Source organism: Bradysia coprophila, unplaced genomic scaffold (assembly GCF_014529535.1).
Source record: "Bradysia coprophila strain Holo2 unplaced genomic scaffold, BU_Bcop_v1 contig_24, whole genome shotgun sequence".
NCBI lineage: Eukaryota > Metazoa > Arthropoda > Insecta > Diptera > Sciaridae > Bradysia > Bradysia coprophila.
In genome coordinates, this window is record NW_023503501.1 from 7,015,527 (window position 1) to 7,033,947 (window position 18,421).

The window sequence follows — 18,421 nt, forward strand, 5'->3', positions numbered from 1 at the left end:
TCTATTCCTTCGTCGAAGGCCTCGCATTTCTAAGTTATAGTTAACGAGTAAAAGAGAAATGTTAGCTTTTTACTGGGTCCAGTGCAAAGTACATTGAGAAATTATTTGTCATCCAGCTCTACAATGTAACAAATTACAAATCTCGCGGGTAGTAAATTCTCTTCCAAATGTCATCGGTGTTCTATTACTAAAAATGTATCTGTCGCCATCATACCCATCATATCACAACAAAAAACATAAACATTGCGAACAAGGGACAGACAAAAGGGAAACAAAAAAAGTCGAAAAGATCACATAAAGTCGATGCGAAAATAACATCGAATGGTAGACACCTGACCACCGCAAATGGACTACAACATAAACATAAATAAAATTTGTCGAGTTTGCTTAGAAGAAGGCGTTTTAACATCAATATTTAATATGGAGTTTGCTATGATGCCAGGTGACGACATGCAATTTTAAATTTTAATTTACCAGCAAATCTAACGGGAAATTTCTATTTCAGCTGATATGATTATGCTTTGTGCTAAAGTGAAGGTGAGTTTCTACATCCGATCTTAGTGTCTCCAATGAATCAGGGAGTGCTCTCAGCTTCTGTCTGGAACTCAAATCTTCATCGGATATTTTCCAGGTTTACAAAAACGATGGTCTACCTTCGGTGATCTGTAACAATTGCATATATCGACTGGGTGCTGCTTATCATTTCAAACAACAATGCGAGAACTCGGACCTGCGATTGCGGTCTTACTTAGGAATATTAGACAAAGGATTCGGGTAACTCACCACTTTTACACTCACAGTGTGTGCGTAAACTATAGAAGTCTAAGGTTAATTTATGCTCACTTTCGATGTGAATCGAAGCGGGTCATAATCAGCTCTTTAGATTTTCTCGGATGCTCAATTCTCAATCATACAATAAGAAAGATTCTTGTCGAGTGTCGGGAATTGAATGATTTATTTTTACAAAATGTTCTGGTTTTATACATTTTTAAAGGAAGAAAAGCTAATATGATCGTATACAATTCAAAAGAATCCTTGGATTACAATATTTTAACAAGTGAATAAAATTGAGTGAGTGATTGAAAGTTGAAAGTTAAATGAATGGAAATAATTTAGAAAACAAGTTAATAGTAAATTGACACGCTACATTCCTCCCCATGTTTCTTCGTAGTCGTCCATGTGAAGAAGTAACAGTTCTTTGAAGTGGGTCAATTTTTGCTGGTATACGGGAAAATTGCAGATGAATGGAATTTCCCAATGATTGTTGATTGATGATCATTCGAACCAATTTCATATGTTGCGGATCCAATTTTCTGAAGTACAACATATGGTCCTTCTTTTCGTGGAAGAAATTTTGCTGTCGTTTGTTGAGTTGAATTACTTTTTTTATGAGAAGTAATCCATACAAGATCTCCTGCTGTATATCCAGGATCGGGACGATGTTTTTCGTCAAAATATTTTGCATTTCGGTTGTGGACGATTGTTTTAGTTTCTTTTACATCTTTGAGTGTATCGGATATTTGCAATAATTTTGGTGTAATTTGAGCAACAAAGTTTTCAGAATTTGCGATTGATCTTAAATCATGTTCCATATCATCGATGGTACGTAGTTCTCGGCCAAACGTGAGGAATGCAGCTGAGAATCCGGTACTTTCGTTTCTTGCTGAATTCATTGCGAAACGTATTGTTGGTAGTTTGTCTGGCCAGTTTGTATGGTCGTTAGCTACCAATATTGATAATTGCGCACGAATATCTCGATTCTTTCGTTCGCATGGATTTGATTGAGGATGATATACCGGAGTAAAGGATTGTTTAATGTTTAAACAATATGCCAATTTTTGAAAAACAGCCGAAATGAATTGTGGACCATTGTCGCTTATGATGCGTCGTGCTATACCGTAACGAAAGAATATCTCGAATATTAGTTTGTGTGCGCATGATTCAGCTTGGACGTTTTTCATTGCAAATAATTCAATCCAACCAGTTGCGACATCTTCAATGACGAAAATATACTTATGGCCCCATCGTGATGTTGGTAAAGGTCCAATTAAATCAATTGCAACAATTTCGAATCGTTGATTGCTTGCAGTTGTCTGTAATATTCCAACTGGTTTCAAATTGTTGGCTTTATATTGTTGGCAAGCCAAACACTTTCCAACATAATCCGATATGTCCTTACGCATTTTTGACCAAAAATAGCGTGTTGCAATTCGGTTGATTGTACGGTTAACCCCATAATGACCAGCCGTTGGATTGTCGTGATAAGTCTGTAATATTTTCATTACATTTTGTTTTGGAACCACCAATTGTGCTTCTTCTGGTGTATTGTCAGATATTTCGGTTGAGTATTTATATAAGACTCCGTTATTTAGAAAATAGCCCCGATTAGTCCATTTAATGAATCTTTCGTTTTCTTCTGGTAACTCAAAATCTTCGATAATCATTTTAAGTTCTTCGTCTGATAATTGTTCCAATCGTAATTTTTCGGCCGAATGTCGTGGTAGGTCCACTTGAATTGTATTTATAGGCAATTCTTCAATAGATTCTTTTTCAATTTGTGTTTCCTGGCGAGGTGGTCGTGAGAGTGTATCTGCAACTGTATTGATTCGACCAGGTGTATATTGAATGTTTACGTTAAATGCTTGGATTCTTAATGCCCAACGAGCTAACCGTCCAGACGGCGATTTTATGGACATTAGCCATTTTAGCGGTTGGTGATCAGTAATCAGATTTATTTCTTTGTCTTCGATATATCCGCGAAATTTCTCCAAAGCCCAAACTACTGCCAATGCCTCTCGTTCAATTGTCGAGTAATTTCGTTCAGCCGATAGTAATAGTCTGCTTGCATATTCTATTGGGTGATCGTTATCAGTCGTTCCTTGAACCAAAACTGCACCGATTGCATAACCACTTGCATCTGTTTTGATTGTTAATGGTGATAATTCGTCCAATTGACCCAAAACTGGTGCTGTTGTTAGTGCATTCTTTAATTTGTCGAAACTTTCTTGTTCTGTTTCTGTCCATTGCCATGAAACATTTTTGCGAGTCAATTTCGATAGTGGTTGAGATATTTTTGCGAAGTCTTCGATAAATTTTCTGTACCAAGAACAAGTTTGAATGAACGATAACAATTCTTTTATATTCTTTGGTGCTTCTCGTTCGATAATAGCACTGATTTTTGATGGATCCAATTTAATTCCTTCGGATGTTAGTATGTGTCCCAAATATTTTAAGGATTTGCAAGCGAATTTACATTTTGATGAGTGTGCACGTAATTGGAATCGTTGTAAACGTTCAAATACATTTTTTAAGTCCTCCAAATGTTGTTCGAATGTTTTTGAAATGATAATGATATCGTCCAAATAAATTAATATCAAAATTGATGGCAATCCATTCCGGAACCTGTTCATCAAACGTTGGAAAGTTGCTGGAGCATTGCATAGTCCAAACGGCATTTTTTTGAATTGGTAAGAACCAAATGGAGTGACAAATGCTGTTTTCTCTTTATCTTCTTCATTCATTAGTATTTGCCAGTATCCTGATTTCAAATCAATTGATGACATGAATAGAGTACCTCGAGCTTCTTGTAATAAGTCGTCGATTCTTGGTAGTGGGAATGAATCCTTTACTGTGATTGCATTTAATTTTCGATAGTCTATACAGAATCGGATTGAACCATCCTTTTTGGGAAGCATTACGACTTGAAATGCCCATGGAGAGTCACTCTCTTCAATAACGTCTTGTTCTAGCATAGCATCTAATTCTTTTTTCATTATGTCACGTTTCGTCGCAGACATTCGATACGGTGGATTTGCAATTGGTAAATGGTTTCCCGTATTTATTTTGTGGACTGCGAATGGACATGGACCCACGGTTTCATTAAAATTGGTTTCGTAGTTTTGTAATAGTTTATTCAATTTGATTTCCTGTTCGACCGATAATGAATGTTCGTTTTGAAATTCGATCATTTGGATATCCAGAATGTCCAAATCTGCACCTGGAGTTGGAGGACGTTCTGGTGATTCTGGTGGACTGTTTGATCCAAATAAGTCTTGGAGTCTTTGAGCAATCTTTGTCGAAATATTTTTCTTCTTTGGTGGTGTTTTAATCGGCGAGATCGGTTTGATTGGTGTCATATACTTGGAGTGTATAATTTCCAATATAGCTTCACATTGTTCCGTTTGTTCGCCATCGTCTGAAGATTCGATTTTCTGTGGTTTGCGCCAATTGGTTGTTGGAATCATTTCGGGCTTTTGAAATTCGAAATCTGTTGCGTTTTCGTGGGGTTTTGCCAAATTTATAATTTTGAATAATTGTTTCAATCGCCGTTTCTTCGATTTGCTGATAACACCGGTGTTCATCTTGTTTTCGACTTTTGGATCGTCGTTTTCTTTTGTATCGTAGTTTTTGGTCAGATCATACGAAAATGTACTCATTGGAGCGTTTATGAACCACCATATTCGTTGGATTGGTGAAATGATAATCCCTGATTGTTCTAAGAAATCAATTCCTAGGAGTGTGCGATTTTTGTCGGTGTCTGATAATACTACCAAATTGATTTTGAAATTTCGATTCTGGATTGTGATCACCGCTTGGATAATTTTTATCATGTCCTTTTTGATCTTTCCATCCGCTTGTTTGATATTTGCAATTTTTGAAATGGAGATACTTCCTTTTTGTAGTAGTCGTTTGTACAAATTTTCACTTGCAATGCTCGTTTTTGCTGCTGTGTCGAAAAATGCAGTTTTAGCTAATGTATTGATTTGACATGAAATGGCAGGTATTGGAGCTTCCAATGTCAGCATAACGTGAGAAAAATCCAATTCAATCGATGCTGCGTGTAAAGTTGGTTTACAGTCTGGACAGTTGTTTCGGATAAATCCAGGTTTTCCGCATCCATAACATTTGGTGGTATTTTTCCCATTATTTTCTTCGGTGGCCATCGTTTCGGGTTTCGATGATTCAAATTTATTTTTACGGGTGCATTCTTTTGTTGAATGATTTTTCATTTTACAATAATCACAGAACTTGGATTTTGCCTCGTATTTTGCTTTGACTTCAATTTGATGTTCTTCGATTACTCTTGCACGAGTCAGTAATTCAATGAATGTTGTAATAGAATTTCGTGGCATATCCTTCCGAATGTATTGGAGTAAACCACCATATACGAAGTCGATTTGTGTTGCTTCGTTATGATTGTGTACCATTCTTGATATGAGAGCTCTTTGACGACAGATATAATTTTCCGTCGTTTCATTTTCCACTTGCTTCGATTCAATTATTTTTGTGTAGATTTGATAGTTTTTCATTGGTGGTGCATAGGCATTTCGTAATGCTGTAACCGCTCCATTCCAATCTATGATGGTTGTACGTATTCCTTCCCACCAAGTGGATGCTTCTTTTTTGAATAAGAGTGGTAATCCTTGTAATGCGTCTACGTCATTTATGTGTTCCGTTCTTTTAAAGATTTCCACTTCGTTGATAAATGCTTCGACCTTGTAGAGTTCTCTTGACCCGTCGAATGTTGCTTTGCATGATGTCATTCCTAAACGATGACGTTGTTGCAATGCGTCAATTAATTGTTGGATTTGTTGACCATTCAGCGCCATATTTGCTGTTGATGACCTTGTGTTAGCCACTGTGAAATTGTTTTAATTCCTTTCGAATTTTAAATTTACGTTGGGCGCCAATATAGAAGTCTAAGGTTAATTTATGCTCACTTTCGATGTGAATCGAAGCGGGTCATAATCAGCTCTTTAGATTTTCTCGGATGCTCAATTCTCAATCATACAATAAGAAAGATTCTTGTCGAGTGTCGGGAATTGAATGATTTATTTTTACAAAATGTTCTGGTTTTATACATTTTTAAAGGAAGAAAAGCTAATATGATCGTATACAATTCAAAAGAATCCTTGGATTACAATATTTTAACAAGTGAATAAAATTGAGTGAGTGATTGAAAGTTGAAAGTTAAATGAATGGAAATAATTTAGAAAACAAGTTAATAGTAAATTGACACGCTACATAAACCATTTCGTTTATAGTACTAGGGACAACGAAACCAACACCGACAATCCCATTCAACAAGTCGAACGGAAGAATCAAGACGACGATGACGATGAGGAAAAGAAAAAAACGTCGAAAAGGTTGGAACGATTTGACATAATTGACCGTACGGTTTTTGATGATGTTTTTCATTTAGCAGAACTCGAAGTCGATACAAACGCAAGCTGCCAGAAGAGCGAAAAAAACGAGGCCCGAAACCGAATCCTTCGAAAGTTCCGCAAACTTGCTATGAATGCAACAAAAATTTTAAATGTGCTGCCCAACTACAGTTACACATACGGACGCATAGTGGCGAACGGTAAGGTCAATTCCTGTCACAATAATTGACCAGATAGACCAGTTCTACCCACGTCATTTTCGAGCCCATCACTAGTCTACGGTTTAAAACCAATGCCAAATTATTACATTGGCCAATTGTTCTTTGACACTTACCACGGTGAGCTTGAAAAAAAATTTATTCGACCTCTCGTGGACATGAAATGTTTTTAGTGGTTTTTGTAGAGGGCGGCACCACGAGTAAGAATAACATAACAAGAAAATATTTCGATGGGAAAATTTTTAACTAGATCGATTTTTCGTTTTTCTGTGCCCTGCAGGAAGCTTCGAAAACTGTTTGGACCCTACTGGTGACTTGTTTGATCACAACAATATAGTTACTGTTTAGCCTGAGGTCTAAGCTTTACAGCGATACCAATCATGACATTCATGACTACCAACAAACATCTTTTATGAAGGAAAGTCATTCTGCTATGTCGATGTGAATTTTAAAGGCTGTTTCATACGTGGCTGGGGCCCCATAAGTGCTTTAACGTTTTCCAAAGATTTCTCTGGCCATTTAAAGGCTACACTTGTAAATGATACATCACCTTGGTGTGAACTAGGTACAGGGCGGCAAGCCGTTTTTGCTTGTAGGTAAGTCAAATTTGAACGGATTTAGATGGATTTTGATTTATTAGATAGGTATTGACCGTACCAATCAGGGAAAAAAAGTTTATGAAATTCGGTTTACCGGAGCGTGAGCTAGGTCTCTTGGAGTGAGCTTATATGTGGCTACTCGGCCGTACAGTGAAGGTGGTGTTTTTTGTTAATATCTCGAGTAAAATTTAACCGAATTTCATGAAAGTTTTTTTGTTTGAAAGGTACTAACGAATGTAAAGCAGCCGTTGTACTTTCCACCTCCTAACAAAATGGCCGTCGGCCGCCATTTTGGATTTTTGTAAAATCAATATAAATAGGTGAAAATGATAATTCCAAAATCACTGATCAGTGGGAAGTGTAGTTTGTGTTACTTTTGAAAGGAACGTCGTACGGGGCTTCGTAATTGCGCTATGCGCAATTTTTAAGACGTACACATTGCATAAGAATTTTACGACGTTTACGGGCGCAATAGGCTTACGGTAGGAGTAGGGCGACGGACGAAGTAGGTTCACGTGCGCAATAGATGTACGGGTTTGTACGGGGCTCAGTCGCAGCAAACGCTCCGACTGTTCTGACGGCTCGTTTTCAATTGCATTTGCCGTTTGTCTCCACAGCCTTCATTTTTACACCAAATTGGACTATCTACGATGTGTGACGTCTATATTTCCGTTAAGAATCGCCAAAGTCAAATCGCCAAAAAAATAAAAAATCGCCAAGGAAAATCGGCAAAGTGTGAAGAAACGCCAAGAAGGACGGCCAAAGCGTGAAGAAACGCCCAGAAACATAAAGAATTGAAAATTTGTCCTTATGGTGGTTCTTCACTCTTTGGCTATTTCTCTTGGCATTCTGGCAATTTTTTCGGTGATTTAACAAATCAACCAGAAATGATGAATTGCCAAGAAAAATCGCCAGATTGTGACATGAATCGTCGAAAAAAAAAATCGATTTGACTTTGGCGATACTTCACGTCTGCGATACACACTTGGGATATCCTTCTTTGGGTTCAAAGGTCAAAGTCGTAGAACAAAATGTTTTTCGTGCATCGGCCAACGTAATAATTTGGCATAGGTTTCAAACCGTGGCCTTATGAGTTACTCGAAAACGACATGGCACATTTGTGTAAGATGATTGACAAGATAAACAAAATTACAGACCGTACGTGTGCTCCTACTGTTCTCGGAGATTTGCACAGAAGCACAACCTAACCATTCACATTCGGACTCACACAAATGAAAAGTAAAATTGAATTCTCAAATGCTTCTCAACATAGAAAGTAAAAAAAAAATTCTTTGTCATGCAGGCCATTCCAGTGCGAAATATGCAGTAAGCAATTTGCAGCGTTGGGCAACTTTCAGGCGCATAAAAAAATCCATTCTGGAATCCGAGACCAGGTCTGTCCCGTGTGCAATAAGGGTTTCATAACTTCCGGTGACGTTGCACGCCATATGGTAGTTCACACCGGCATCAAAAACCACAGCTGTGATACGTGTGGCAAAACATTTAGTCGAAATCGAGACATGGTGGCGCATAAGAAGAAAATTCACTTGAACGAACGTACGTCCGAGACGTACAAATGTCGGGAATGCCATAAAGTTTTCGCCACATCGCTCAGTTTAATCGAACATTATCGAACGCACGAGCCCAGCGTATCGATGCCAATTGCACCGACAGCAATTAACGGTAGTTTAGGCACGGCATCGCTTGGCTTAGGGATTTTACCACCACCGATGCTGGGGCACACACATCAAAGTTCCTTAGGTATGATGCATCATCATACGCAACGATTGCATCCGTTTTAAATGTAGCATATTTCGACTCATCCACTTTGCGGTAATTTGAATTTTATTTAATTTATGAGACCATTCGGTCGAGGTCAATCAATAAATCGCATGTTATCGTGAATCAGATTTTTGTTTCGACTTAATTAGTTAGTTAGTTTGATTTAGTCTAAACGAAAATGTGGACTGAAAGTTTCTATCCTACCAGGGCAATTACTTCAATCTCAACTTTGGCATTCATCGGTAGTTTGGCCATTTGTACGCACGATCGGGCTGGGAAGTTAGTTGTGAACACTGTGAAAAATAAAATTGTTGAGTACCTTAGGTCTCAGGCTACTCGAATTTTCCGTTTACCCTTCATGTACTCCTCGTTTACTTTCGCAAAATCATTCATATCATCGACAAAAATGGTTACCTTAACCACTTTGTCAATACCAGATCCAGCAGCCTCTAGAATCCCTTTCATATTTTCCAATGTCTTTATCGTCTCTGGTACAACTCCACCGTCAACCAGTTTCGATGTTTCCTTATTTATTCCAATACATCCGGATAAATAAACGGTTTGATTCACGACGATCGCTTGACTAAAACAAACACTTTGATTTGAATCAGTGAAATTAGCATTTATTAATTTTTCACAAACTTGAACGGTGCTATAGGCTTTGCAGCATTGTCGGTGCTAATTATTTGTCGTATGATTGTAGACATTTTCGTTTTGTTTTTAAAAATTTTGAATTTTCTGTTCGGTGTTTTGTGGGACTTTGCATGGAATGACTAACGATGTCGAGTTTCGAGTTAATTTATACTCTCACATTGAGTAAATATTTAGATTGTTCATTGATAGATCGATTAAAAGAGAGGATTCGCTCAGTTCCGCTGTTTATTTTGTTTTCGTCGATATTGTTTAAGTTTGCGCAGCGTGTGAGTCGAGACTTCACATTGAATTTTATTTAATTGCCAGTTGTGGGTTCGAAACTCAACCGCAACAAAAATAATTCTCTTCATCAGGTTGTTGTTCACAATAATGAGATCTGATTGAATCGGTTATTAGGTTGCGTCTTGGATTTAGTACTGATAATGTCTCTCTGTGTTATATTCATACATGTTCGTTGGTAATGTCATTCAGTCAGTTAGGCAAAAACCTGTTGACGGTGTGTGTTGTCTTTTAAAAGATCTCGGACCTAGGTACATCTTCTAGGTACAAGAAATGATGCGAGTCCGACATTATCATCAAAATAGTAATAACTTTGCGTCCAAATGTAGGCAACAATTTAGCCATGTATAGATTGCTCTTAAATAGAAATTTAACCAATGCCATACAGCGACTAAACAGAAACATACAGCGATCACACTTAGCGACATAACCTTCTTGTTTATTTGAACTTTTGATTATATTTTTTTAAGTTTTAGCGATTTCCCGCGATACTAAAAACCAAAGGTCTCTCATCGAGAGAGCATTGTAAAAACTTAAACTTATTTTAATCGCTTTTAGTGTGTCATTTGGTGCCAATAAACTAAATCGAATCGACAGTGTCACCATACATTATCCGGATAATGTTATTAACGGTATTCAATGTCGTTTATTTTGCATAAAAAATATGAAAATGTCGCGAGATGTGGAGTAGAGGTTCGCTTTTTGAGACCCGTACAAACAACACAAATATAAGTTCTATAAGTCTGTGAGGTATAACTGCAAAGTGAGAGACTGTTTTCTTCGAAAATTTAGAAATTATTCAACAGGTTTCGGAGAGTAAAAATCAACTGGATGATTTTTATGTTGACGTGACTCAGCCTCAGCTTAATGCTTAATTTTCACTTACCGAAAAAGTACTCAGTGTTAGAGACAAAATTGAATTTTTTCTCAACTTTTGCTTTGTTTATTTGATAGCTCGCTCTCTCACGGCTCTCTCACGAAGTACTTTTTGTTGAGTGGAATGGGAACTTAATACTTGATTTCCACTTACCGAAAAAGTATTCCGGATTTTTTTTTCTCAATTTTTGCTTTGTTTGCTTAACAGTTCGCCCTCTCACGGCCCTATCACACAGTACTTTTTGTTGAGTGGAAACCATACATAAGAATGAAACCTAATAATTGTGCCTGTCGGGCTGTATTTTCCACTTCGGTTTAAGCTTTTTAAGTAAGCAGAACAACGCGTGGAAACGGAAAATCTCCTTTCATCTGGTAAAGAAGGCACAGGACAACATCTGCTGAAGGCACTGGAGTCACTTTTACTCTTTTCATGAAAGAGCATAAAATAGATCGTTCGAACTGTATCACAGCAGAGTAAAAGGTACTCTGCCGTGACTGTATTATAATAAGTAAAAAACAAATACTTAAGGGACCTGACCTGCTCCTATGGCCGGACCAAATTTTTTTAGCCACCGAGAAGGCGGTAAAAATTAACTTCGGTCCAATACTTTGAGTGAATTAATACGTTTTAGCTCTCGACACATATTTATAGTATACATCATCAAGTACAAGTATATAGCACAATATTATATGCAGACGGGTCCGCTAATATTTTTGTTTTATACTCAATGAATGGCATCGTTATCTCGATGGTTGTAAAATTGTGCGTTCTAAACCAAAATAAAAAATAAAATTTCCTGTTACGCGAATCTGTTTTCGCGTATTTTTAAGTTTCAATGATAACGAGTTCGTAAGTGAATGCCTCTCTTGTGGTATATGCTTTGATATTACACGAAATTACCTTTCTTCCTTTTTCATCTCTTTTGTTTTTGATATAAAAATAAAATTGTTTCTGCAGAGGTGTAATTTTTACAACTTTTTTTTTTTTTATCGATTAACCTTCCTATAAATATAAAAACTAAGGCACTGGTGCGACCATACAGTGTCGCGAAACAGTTGTGAAAATATCAAAAACCGCGAAATAAAAATGAAAATAATTCTCAGTTTTGTGACAATAGCACTGTCCATCCGTGGTTTCCTATTCGCAAATTCGCCAATCAAGTGTAAAAGGTTAACGGACCAAAGTACTAGTAGTGGTCATTCGGACGATGATGTTACCGTCGAAATTACGTCGACAGTGGACTATCTGGAGTTTAATAACAAACAAATTAAAAAAGTATCGGTACCAGTGAGTGGTTTAGAAGGACTGAATGTTGATAACAACGGAAATATTTACTTCCAAGAGGATGGTAAATTGTTTGTTCGTAGACGTGATGAAAGTGAAAATGTGACCGAAATCATGGGTATAGATGTGCAAGCCAACAGAACTAACGTAATTTTGATCGACAAATCATTCAATAAAGTCTACGTTGGCACCCACAACGGATTGTTTATGATAAATTCGGGCGATGTGCAAGCAACGCAATTGAGTGTTACAAGAAATATTGCAGTCGATTTTGGTGTTATCGATAGCCTTGGTAACGTATATTTTGGAACAGATGGTCAGAACACAGGGCGCACCGAGAATTTGTACATTTTGAGCAGAAGAACGAAATCATTGCTCCGAATAAATGGTATAGAAACTTCGCTGGGTAGTTATCCCATAGAAACCAAAGCGAATCGCAATAAAATTGCCATCGATTCGAAAAACAATGTCTTTGTGGGAGCCTTCACCAGCTATCTGTATTACATAAAATCAGGCGAGACAGTTGCAAGGAAAATTAAAGATAATCGTGATAGTGGCAGTGTTACAGCAATTGTAATCGACACTAATGACAATGTGTACGGTCGGACGTACAGCGAACTGTTTGTGTTCAGAAATAATACTTTTGTGAAAGTACTCGAGACGTTCGACTATTTTGATTTGTTTATTTCGTTGGACGAAAATGACGATGTCCATTTTAATATTGCTGGTGAAGAGTACATGTTGACGCGGAAAGATATTCGGGCTGTTGCTGTGGGTGGACTGCCGACAGATGGAACCATTTTGCACAGCAATTTAATGGTTCGCAACAAAATATTTTACTTTACCGCACGTGGACATAACGGGACAGAAACTATTTGTGCGATTAAACCGGGCGAAACTAACGTTACCCAAGTGTATACAATGGGCAAATACTATTCAGTGGCTGTTGATCGACATAATAATATTTATTTTACGGCCGAGAGCTCTAAAATCTCCAATCAGATAGTGCCTTATGTGTTCCGATCGCCTGCAAAGATGCCAATAGAAATCCGTGGCATAACAAGTCGTCTGATTAGCAGCGTGTATGCCGACGAACAGAACAATGTGTACTTCAGTGCCAGTAATGGACTACATCGATTAAATGCAGACGAGGTCGTACCTCACCGGTTACGAGCAACAACTAGTAACATAAGCTCGGTGGTAATTGCTCAAAATGATGAAGTTTACTTTGGCACGTATCACGACGGTGCATTTGTGTTAAAAAGTGGGTCAATGGAAGCGACGAAAATCAGTGGCATAGTTGACGAATACGAACCGTCGGCAATTATAGCTACAGCGGATAAGAACTACGATGTCGTTTATTTTCAGAGGAACGACAGCTTATACAAACTGAAGAGTGGCGATACAGTTCCGGATACCGTTGTTGAAAAATCGAATTTTCAGTTTTATTTGAGCGATTGTCGGAATAACACGTACTACTTAAATGGAGACAAAATTTACCTAATCAAATCTGGTGAATCAATTGCCCAGAAAATAGCCCAAGCATTTGGTGAAATTCTGTCGATCGACATTGATGCATCAAACAGATTGTATTTGGCAACAACCATTGGCTTACAGCTGTTGAATCCTGGAGACACGATAACAACCCTGATAACAGAAGTGGAGCTTATTCTCTCCCTCGCCATCGACAAAGACGACACTGTTTATTTCGGGACAAATTCTGGGGCATCTGTATTCAGATCGGGTGTGGTACAGATAATCGACGGAATCGATGAGGCTGTAGAACGAATTGTTGTTAACGATAACGATATTTACTTTGTGACGGAAATGGGACGAAAACTGTTCTTGCTGCAAAATAAATTGGAACTCGGCAAATTATTCAAAAATCGAATGTTGGGCGAAATAGACAACAATAATGACGAGACCATTTTGAATACGTTGAACTTTTTGAACATTGGCAACGACTACCTATTGAGTCGCAGTAAGAGTAAAGTGGTCAATAAGACTGAGACATCGGCAACCGTTGTGGGAGTAAAGGGAAAATATGTCGGTCGGTTTGAGGTTCAATATGCGATCCGGAATCGTGACAAAGTTAAATATTTTCTCGACGTTAATTTCCTGAAGAAGGCGATCTTTTTCAATTATGTCAACGAAAATCTGTTCAATCACAAGAAGACGAACGACATAAAGGAGATTGAGGTGTACCTGGGAAATTTACGGTTCGGTGACGTTCTCGTAACGAAAGATTCGGATTTAAATTCAAGTTTCGCATTTCGAAACGTTTGCGACAATAAAAAAGTTGCCAATCCATCGACCGTCAATCAAATCTACAAATTTTCCGAATGCAATTACAACGGAAAAGAAACGATTTCGTTTGAAATTACCAGCGGCATCAATAGACCGACTAATTTAAATTTAAAAATGCCGACGGGATTAACATCGGATGATGAATTGCGTTTATCGGAATATTTGTTCAACAATAGCGAACCCCTGACCCTAACCAGCCCGTTCGAATTGTCCAGCTCTTATTCGTTTTCGAAAGAAATGAGTTTGTACAATTTCTCCGAACCTGAACAAGACATTGTCATCCCACCGAAACAACAAATTTCCGTCAAGTACTCGGTTCGCACTTTGACCAATAAAATTTCGTTGAAATTAATACAGAAAATTCAAGGGGTTATCGTAAGCAAGGTAACGGACACCAGTGGCGAACAAATTGTTCAAATTACACTTCGGAGTGCTATGCAAGTATTGGAAAAGTATAGTCAATTACCAGTCGAAGTGACGATTAACAAGGACAACAGTGTAACGTTTAGTGGCCGCGGAATATTGATTTTGGAAAGGGAAAGTCCGCCAATGGTTATTCGAAATTTTGTTTAAAACAAGAGGAGGTTTTGTATGGAATGGTTATATGTTTATGAGGTAATGCGAGCTCAATAAACTGAAATTTGTAAATGAAAATTGGACTAATTTTTCGGATAATGACCTGGCGATACCATAACAAAACATTTCAATGACAAGTAGCGAAAAGGTAAGAAGCTTTCCACCGTGATTTTACCAGGGAAATTGAAATTCTTGAAATTTAGTGAAAATGATTCTAAAATTCAAGAATTTACTGATTTACTGGTATCTAAAAAAGAAGTAGGTTTCACGTTTTACGTCGAAATTTAAAGGGAGCATATTCCATCTCACCATTATCCATATCGACAGCCAACTCTTTTGTGAAAACTGCAGGAAGACATATTTTGGCTAAGTAAAAACCTCCAGCCAACAACCATTTGAGATCAGCCAAACATCGTCCTAACACTTTTCTTGTACTCTCCGATAATATTTGCAAAGTCTCCCATATCCTCAACCGAAATTGTAGTTTTGACCTGGACCCTTGACCTTGCACATTGTATACTACGTATAAACATTGTATCGTTGTATTGAACAGATCGGGCCGCCATCCGATATGCGTTAAATTCATGACTAACAACAATCACCGTCGCTTGTCTAAGTGACTGGACCAACTACTAAATTTTGCGTAATTTGTAAATAGATGTGAGAAGGATGCAATACAATATGGCACAATATAATGCTGCAATGAGAAATCAATTACCTGGTGACAACCACCCGTCCGGGTATCACCTGTTACATCATCTCCAACTGTCGTGGACCTCCGACGGTCACTCATTCCCTCCAACGTACTGCTCAGCTCGTACAAGGGTGATATTTCTGCATTATGAGGCCCAATTCAGGATTCCTTCCTCTTCTCTGTCTTTCATTCATTCGAGAGTTGGTGAATACGATGTGCCCAGTCAATGTAATCGCGTTGAAGGAATCCTTCGTTAATTTGAAATTCAACAACAAATTGTAGTTTTCACGACCTTATTGACGCCAGACTGTTTACTCCGCCCATTAGCCTGTTCAGTTAGCAATAACGGCTTGATTGAAATCGTAAGCATAAAATAATGGGATCCCCGGTACACTTTCAATTTAATTTCCACCAGAATTTTTACCTGGACGGCGCAATTGGTCGATCGGTTATTTTATAGATTAGAATGAGACAAGAAAAGTTTCTTGTGAGCAGAACAGTGTAAAGGGCAATTTTATTTTTCTTGTAATATTGTAAATATTTAAACACAAAAACTTAACCTAATGAGTGTGAAAAACGACATAAATTGTTGCTAATCGGACAAGCATATTGACTTTGTACAACAAAGTGATCCACTGATCTAGTGACCTTGTTAACGCAAAAGTTTCTTTTTCCTTACTGAAGTATTTACGCTGAGTATTGCTCATTTAATTTCGATTTTTAAAAATCGGATTTAGCTTTTAATAAATTCAGACCTAATTTCCCAACCGTTACTAACACATCGTTGGTTAGTCCAAGAACGTCCTCTACAATCGTATTTAAGACGGTGGCTACGTTGACGAAACTATTTAGCAGATCTTTAATGCCGGTGATGGATGCTAAGAGAACTGCAGAAATAGCTTCAAGAATTTCTTCAAGTGCAGTTGCAATTGATAACGATCCATTCTTAACGCTTTTTGATACGAAACAGTTATGATCGTACTGCACATCCAATGCACAACTATTGACTCCAGTTACAGAGAGTCCCATACAAAAGTAGACCAAATGCAAAACTAAAACTGATTCATACACATCCTGCGTAACTTCATTTTCACATTCGTCCAATAGTGTCTGATCAATGAGTGCCATTGTGTTTGTTAGACTATGGTACTTTTGAAGAACACGCTTGTAATCAACTCTTCGTTGGCAATTGAACAATCGGCAACTGTGTAAAAATCCTTTCATAAATTTAGTAAGTTCGGTAGCGAAATCACTGTAGGCATTTGTGAAGGAACATATCAGTTCATCACCAATAAATTCCGATAGATTTACGGCGACCGACTTGTATTCTTCGGCCACAATGGGAAAGATTTTGTCGATTTCGATAATCATATTCATGTTGTCCCCCTTAACCCTATCGCATTTACTCATCGATTGTAAAATGTTTTTGGAACTGGTTGATATTATTGTTGAATTGAAGCTGGTGAAATCAATCAATTTCGTTATAAATTGCTCCAATGAATTCACTGACGCTTCAGCTAGTTCGTATGCTTTTCCACGGAATGATTTGGACGCCGTTCTACATCCATCGTACAATTTTTGAACGCCATTTTTCCAAGGATCATCTTCTGTTGAACATGTAGAACTATGATAACTTAGCAAAACGCTTTCCACACTGAAGCTCACATTTCTCGAATTTATACTCAAGGCGTCTATGGTCTACAAATTCATTTTTCTATTAGGTCGAATTTAAAAAAGCAAGCAATTATTGCATACCTTGCAAAGAATGCCAAACCCTAGCAATAATTCTAAGATTTTCATTATTTGTTGTAACACTTTCAAATCAGGACTGAATTTCTCCGACAGAAAATGTTCATTTATAGAGATAAATTTTCGTACTGAAAACGAGTTACAGATGGATGAATAAATATCGCAATCCATCCCGTGTCACAATAGTATGTTGTGTTACAAGTATTGTAATGTTGATTTTTTCAGCACTAGACCCAAGTTTTCCTTACGAGCGGAGCGAGTAAGGAAAATTGGGTCGTGTGCTGAAAAAATCTCATTACAATACGTGTAACACATCATGCTTTGTGCCAACCGAGAATTGAAATAGACAAATGTACAAAAATTCAGAATTTTCATTGTAAACAATCACTCTTCGAATTTGATCGATCACGTTGCTTTGCATTTTTTTAAAACGAATGCTGTAATAACTCATACGAATTTCATTTCAACACTGGTTTGAGTGTTGTAATAAGCCATGAAAACGGGTGTTGTAATTTTGGACATTTCAATCTAGTTATCGATATTGAAATCCGTCGTATTTCAATTCTCGGTGGCACAATGCCATGTGCAATTTTTTAAATGTAATCAAATAAATGCTAAATAAATATCGCAATCTAGCCCGTGTCGCAATACCATCTGTGTAATCAGACATTTTATGTAAACAATTAATCCGATAGACGCCAAATTTATATTTATCTTTTTTCAGGTTTTAAATCGCGAGTAACAGGAAAAAGAAACATGCGCGTAAATACTCAACTTCTAACTGCTTTGAATTAATTTATTTAGCCCATACTTGAGGGGTGTAATCCAAAAATTGTCTGGAGAGAATTTACCCGAAAAAATGATGTAGCCTACAGTGTTGGAATAGTATGTTGTGTTACAAGTATTGTAATGTTGATTTTTTCAGCACTAGACTCAAGTTTTCCTTACGAGCGGAGCGAGTAAGGAAAATTGGGTCGTGTGCTGAAAAAATCTCATTACAATACGTGTAACACATCATGCTTTGTGCCAACCGAGAATTGAAATAGACAAATGCACAAAAATTCAGAATTTTCAATGTAAACAATCACTCTTCGAATTTGATCGATCACGTTGCTTTGCATTTTTTTAAAACGAATGCTGTAATAACTGATACGAATTTCATTTCAACACTGGTTTGAGTGTTGTAATAAGCCATGAAAACGGGTGTTGTAATTTTGGACATTTCAATCTAGTTATCG

At 37.4% G+C, this 18,421-nt stretch overlaps 3 protein-coding genes across 5 annotated transcripts; 1 reads left to right on the plus strand and 2 right to left on the minus strand.

Annotated features, from left to right (window-relative positions):
* The first annotated feature begins 192 nt into the window (after window positions 1-192).
* Window positions 193-8,889, plus strand: LOC119077691 (zinc finger protein 771-like). 2 transcript variants are annotated; one of them, XM_037184956.1, is made up of 7 exons: window positions 193-442; window positions 506-537; window positions 632-774; window positions 6,045-6,146; window positions 6,203-6,364; window positions 8,137-8,220; window positions 8,285-8,889. In XM_037184956.1, the coding sequence occupies exons 1-7, from the start codon at window positions 346-348 to the stop codon at window positions 8,781-8,783; spliced, it is 1,119 nt and encodes a 372-aa protein (XP_037040851.1). In that variant the 5' UTR covers window positions 193-345; the 3' UTR covers window positions 8,784-8,889. The 2 variants fall into 2 exon arrangements, with proteins under 2 accessions (XP_037040851.1, XP_037040852.1); XM_037184957.1 differs by having other exon boundaries at window positions 196-442; window positions 6,206-6,364.
* LOC119077717 (rutC family protein UK114-like) lies at window positions 8,880-9,660 on the minus strand. Of its 2 annotated transcripts, none has more exons than XM_037184999.1 (3): window positions 9,406-9,660; window positions 9,117-9,346; window positions 8,880-9,056 (listed from the first exon to the last, which is right to left on the minus strand). In XM_037184999.1, the coding sequence occupies exons 1-3, from the start codon at window positions 9,468-9,470 to the stop codon at window positions 8,959-8,961; spliced, it is 393 nt and encodes a 130-aa protein (XP_037040894.1). In that variant the 5' UTR covers window positions 9,471-9,660; the 3' UTR covers window positions 8,880-8,958. The 2 variants fall into 2 exon arrangements, with proteins under 2 accessions (XP_037040894.1, XP_037040893.1); XM_037184998.1 differs by having other exon boundaries at window positions 9,117-9,358.
* A 6,262-nt stretch (window positions 9,661-15,922) lies between these two features.
* Window positions 15,923-17,334, minus strand: LOC119077694. Its single transcript, XM_037184966.1, has 2 exons — window positions 17,190-17,334; window positions 15,923-17,132 (listed from the first exon to the last, which is right to left on the minus strand). Exons 1-2 carry the CDS (start codon window positions 17,232-17,234, stop codon window positions 16,155-16,157), a joined length of 1,023 nt encoding a protein of 340 aa, XP_037040861.1. The 5' UTR covers window positions 17,235-17,334; the 3' UTR covers window positions 15,923-16,154.
* Window positions 17,335-18,421: the final 1,087 nt, after the last annotated feature.

Excerpts from the sequence above, each read along its gene's own strand:
- LOC119077691 (XM_037184956.1), top strand. The coding sequence starts at position 346 with ATGGACTACAACATAAACATAAATAAAATTTGTCGAGTTTGCTTAGAA. Across the intron at positions 443-505 it reads GGAGTTTGCTATGATGCCAG|CTGATATGATTATGCTTTGT; the intron begins GTGACGACATGC and ends TTTCTATTTCAG. Across the intron at positions 538-631 it reads TGCTTTGTGCTAAAGTGAAG|GTTTACAAAAACGATGGTCT; the intron begins GTGAGTTTCTAC and ends GATATTTTCCAG.
- LOC119077717 (XM_037184998.1), bottom strand. The coding sequence starts at position 9,470 with ATGTCTACAATCATACGACAAATAATTAGCACCGACAATGCTGCAAAG. Across the intron at positions 9,359-9,405 it reads AAGCCTATAGCACCGTTCAA|TGTTTGTTTTAGTCAAGCGA; the intron begins GTTTGTGAAAAA and ends TTCAAATCAAAG. Across the intron at positions 9,057-9,116 it reads AAACGAGGAGTACATGAAGG|TGTTCACAACTAACTTCCCA; the intron begins GTAAACGGAAAA and ends TATTTTTCACAG.
- LOC119077694 (XM_037184966.1), bottom strand. The coding sequence starts at position 17,234 with ATGAAAATCTTAGAATTATTGCTAGGGTTTGGCATTCTTTGCAAG. Across the intron at positions 17,133-17,189 it reads GGTTTGGCATTCTTTGCAAG|ACCATAGACGCCTTGAGTAT; the intron begins GTATGCAATAAT and ends ATGAATTTGTAG.